The 4074-nt window shown below is 43.2% G+C and overlaps 1 protein-coding gene across 1 annotated transcript; it reads right to left on the reverse strand.

Annotated features, from left to right (window-relative positions):
- LOC308308157 (C-C chemokine receptor type 3-like) lies at positions 1-3585 on the reverse strand (the record flags this gene model as incomplete). Its single annotated transcript, XM_080753522.1, has 4 exons — positions 1-336; positions 2025-2150; positions 2472-2758; positions 3237-3585. 4 exons carry the CDS (start codon positions 3583-3585, stop codon positions 1-3), a joined length of 1098 nt encoding a protein of 365 aa, XP_080609648.1.
- Between the last annotated feature and the right edge of the window lie 489 nt (positions 3586-4074).

Raw genomic sequence — 4074 nt, forward strand, 5'->3', positions numbered from 1 at the left:
CTAGTAATCAGTCGTACGGGGTGTTCTCTGTGAGGTGGTCCTGCTGCTCTGGCTGCTGAAGCTCATGTGTCTTCTCAGACAGGGGACCTTCTTGGCCAGCAGTCTCCTGAAGTGGCTCTGGAACTTCTTGCCCACAAAGGTGTAGAACACTGGGCTGACGCAGCAGTACAGGTATGCCACGTTGCGTGTCACGTACAGGGCTTTGTCCAACGCGTCGGCCTCTGAGCACGACTCGGCGTCGTCACGGGTGGAAGAGATTTTAATGGCCTGCAGGAGGATGACAGTGTTGTAGGGCGTCCAGCATGCAAAGTAGGTGAAGATGATGATGAAGATGAGCTGGATGGAGCATAAGGTTTTAAGTTACTCAAGCTACAACAAAACGAAAACCATGAATTGACAAAACATTTCACTCAACTGTAATGAATATACAGTATGTATATATATATATACCAGTAAGACTCCCTAATCGGGAGATAAGCGACCGTTGGTCGCTTATCTCCACAAATATCACAACCTCCACCTCTCACGTCATACGGGTAGCCATAGTTACACCTGGAATGTTGAATCTCCATATATGGAGATAACCTACGCATCACACAAAGTCTGACCTCACCAGCCCATACTTGGGCATGGACGACTTATATCTCCATATACGGAGATGGCCATATATGGAGATACGATGACATCACAGAGTCCACAGCTGATGTAAGACTCCCTAATCGGGAGATAAGCGACCGTTGGTCGCTTATCTCCACAAATAGGCCAAAAGTTTGTTTTACCAATTATCAAGACATACGGGCAGTTGACAGTTTGCCATGGTTACTCATTGAAGTTGAATCTCCATATATGGAGACATAAGTTGCTCATACCATAGCAACCATGTGTTTTACAGGGCCTGGGATTGATGACATCAGAAATCTCCATATATGGGCATGAAAGGGATTTTGTTTCTGGAAATATGTCTGTGGGGTGCCACATTTGGAATAAAACACTTACATCACACATCTGGATATCCATACAGCCCATCTAGTTTGCCTGTGTCCATTTATACCCATATATCTGATGACATTGGGACAATGATCTCCATATATGGGCATAAAACTTATGTTAATTAGTAAAGCCTGGGGATCTCCATATATGGGCATGAGGGGTACCCTAAAAGGGCATCATCTGGGAATAGCAAATATAGTTATCCTAGAAAGTGAAAATCTTACATCAAAGGCCATAACTACCTACCTACCACCATACTGCATTCCTCATTAAACTACCTACCAGTAAGATGCCTATAGGGAGAAAAGCAAAGGGCGAGGTTGCACCATTTCTTGGTCTTCTGGCCAGTGATGTATATCGGACCATTTAACCATATATGGAGACATCTGGTACCCAAAGATATTCACAGATATGGGCTTAATATTGATGACATAAGGGATCTCCATATATGGGCGTAAAAGGGATTTGGTTCCCCTGGCATCACAGGGATCTCCATATATGGGCATAAAATGGATTTGGTTACCCTGGCAACACGGGGATCTCCATATCTCCATATATGGGCATAAAAGGGATTTGGTTCCCCTGGCATCACAGGGATCTCCATATATGGGCATAAAAGGGATTTGGTTCCCCTGACATTACAGTGATGTCAGTGGCTGGTTCTACAGAGGGGATCTCCATTTATGGGCATAAAAGGGAATGTATGTATGATGATGTCAGATATCATAGACGTCATAGGACTTTCACATAACGAATAACTGAGTAAGCATGTAAACCCGTAAAATCTATATTTGGGCATGGCTGATTTATGACCTCATCATGATGACACGAGCAAACACAGCTGAATTGTATAAATGATCAGTGCAGAAACCAACAGAAGTATTTGACCAAGACTCTTCGATTTAAACATCAACAAAGGTGTGACGTTTGTTGATGGTCACAAAGGTGTGACGGACGGACGGACGGACGGACGGCCGGTGGAGGTTTTCATAGTAAACTGCTCCCTGACGGTCGCAATAACTCAAATGTCAAACCTTGATGGAGCGGCACTTCTCCTTCATGCGGGTGTTGATGATGCGGACAGTGATGCTGGCATAGCAGAACATCAACATGAAGAAAGGCAGCAGAAAGAAGACAAGGAACTGTTGATAATAGCTGACCTGCAGGTGGGCGAAAAGAAGCACTTTACTCTTTTGTACACTTACTCAAGTATATACAGTACTTAAGCACAATTGTGAGGTACTTTCACTTTTCTTGAGTATTTTCTTCTATACTTTGTACTTGAACTCCACCACATTTCAGAGGCAAAGGTGGCTCTTTTTACTCCACTACAACTATTTGAAAATGTTAATTAGATGTTCCTTTGCAGATTACTTTTTAAGTACAAGCTACACTTGTAGATCTGCTCTTTAAAAAAAATAAAAATACTTTTTACTTTGTTACTGTAAGGCACATATTGATGGCAGTACTGTTGATAATACCTGGCGCCAGAAGTTCATGACCTCCACATGATATCCTGTTTCCTCACACATCAGCCCATTTTGGTGGTCCTCGCGTACGTTTGTGAAGAGCAGTTCTCTGAGACTGGCTAAAACACTGAAGCACCAGACGACCGCCGACGCACAGACAGCGTAGGTGGTCTTCCTGCTCCTGGAGGCGGCCACGGCGTGCACCACGGCCAGATAGCGGTCAAACGTCATGAGTGTGAGGAAGAGGACGGAGCTGTTGTAGCCGATGATGTAGGTGCTGCTGACCATCTTGCAAAGTGCTGCACCAAAGACCACAGGTGGGAAAGAATTGGATACATTTAGTTGCATTGACTTAAACATTTCTTATGTACAAGACAAGATGAAAATGTTTGAGAACCACTGGAGTGGTTCAAAAACTGCACTCAAAGTAAACATAGTGTCACTTTAAAATAACGACCCATGTAGAAGTAAAAGTAGCCTAGTCATCCAAATAATTACTTGACTACAGAAAGTTTTTGTGTACTCCAGTGGCTCTCAAACATTTTCAAGGACCCCCATCTGAAAGGATTTACACATTTTTCATAACATTTTTTCATAACTTTTTTTTATTTTTTATAGCAGATCCACAAGCCAAAGCTGAACTTGTTAATCTGCAACTTTCAATTAAGCCAAGGTATGAATAGGGTTAAAGTGATGAAACAGATGGCACCTGCTCCTCAAGGCCCCCGGGAGCCCTCAGACCCCACTTTGAGAACCAACTGGTTCTGCTCCACCCACCTCTGCCAAAGATCCACTCAGATGAATGGTAGGTGGCCCAAAAAGGCAGGCTGGAGGCGAAGAGGAGGTTGGAGACGACCAAATTGAGGAGGAAGATGTTGGTCACCGTGTGGAGCTTCTCAAACTTGTAGATGATGAGGAGAACCAGCCCATTGCCGATGAAACTGAGGAGGAAAGTGACGTAGTAGAAGACAGGGACGAACTTAGCACCAAAGCGGTTGACATCGGCCTTGGAGCAGAGCACGACCACCCTGTCTACCACAATGTTTGGGTCATCAGTGGAGTCATAGCTGTAGTTGTAGTTGTCAAACAGACTCATGAAGTCAGCGTAGCTGTCCTCGTCCCCCATGGCTTGATGCTTCAACCTGTAGGAGAGACATCTTTAATGAAGGACAAAGACACAACAAAATGGTTCCTATTCCCAACTATTTCATTTTCATTTCCATATGCTTGACAACTGGGACAACGTTGTCGTAGATTATAGAATGGTCACACGAGACACGTTGCTAGAAACACGTTACGCACCAAAACAATAACAACAACAGTTACTTTATTTTCTTTCTTTTTTTTTCCTTTTTTGTGAATGGTCTGAGAATTTACGTAAATACATACCGGTATCGTGGTAAGTGAATGAAGGTACTAAAACCATGTCTGGCGAAATACACATTCCCTTGAATGGAGTGTTAATTAATCCCGCAGGAGTGGAAATAACGGCAGGTTCTAGGCCATTGATGTAGAACTGCTGCATTGTAATGACTTCCTCATTTCATTTCAATTATGATAGAAATGATTGAAATGAAAAGAAAATAGAGACTGATTTCATTTCCTCATTTCAATT

The sequence above is a fragment of the Nannobrachium achirus genome (assembly GCF_963921795.1).
Source record: "Nannobrachium achirus genome assembly, chromosome: 22".
In the NCBI taxonomy this organism is placed as follows: Eukaryota; Metazoa; Chordata; class Actinopteri; order Myctophiformes; family Myctophidae; genus Nannobrachium; species Nannobrachium achirus.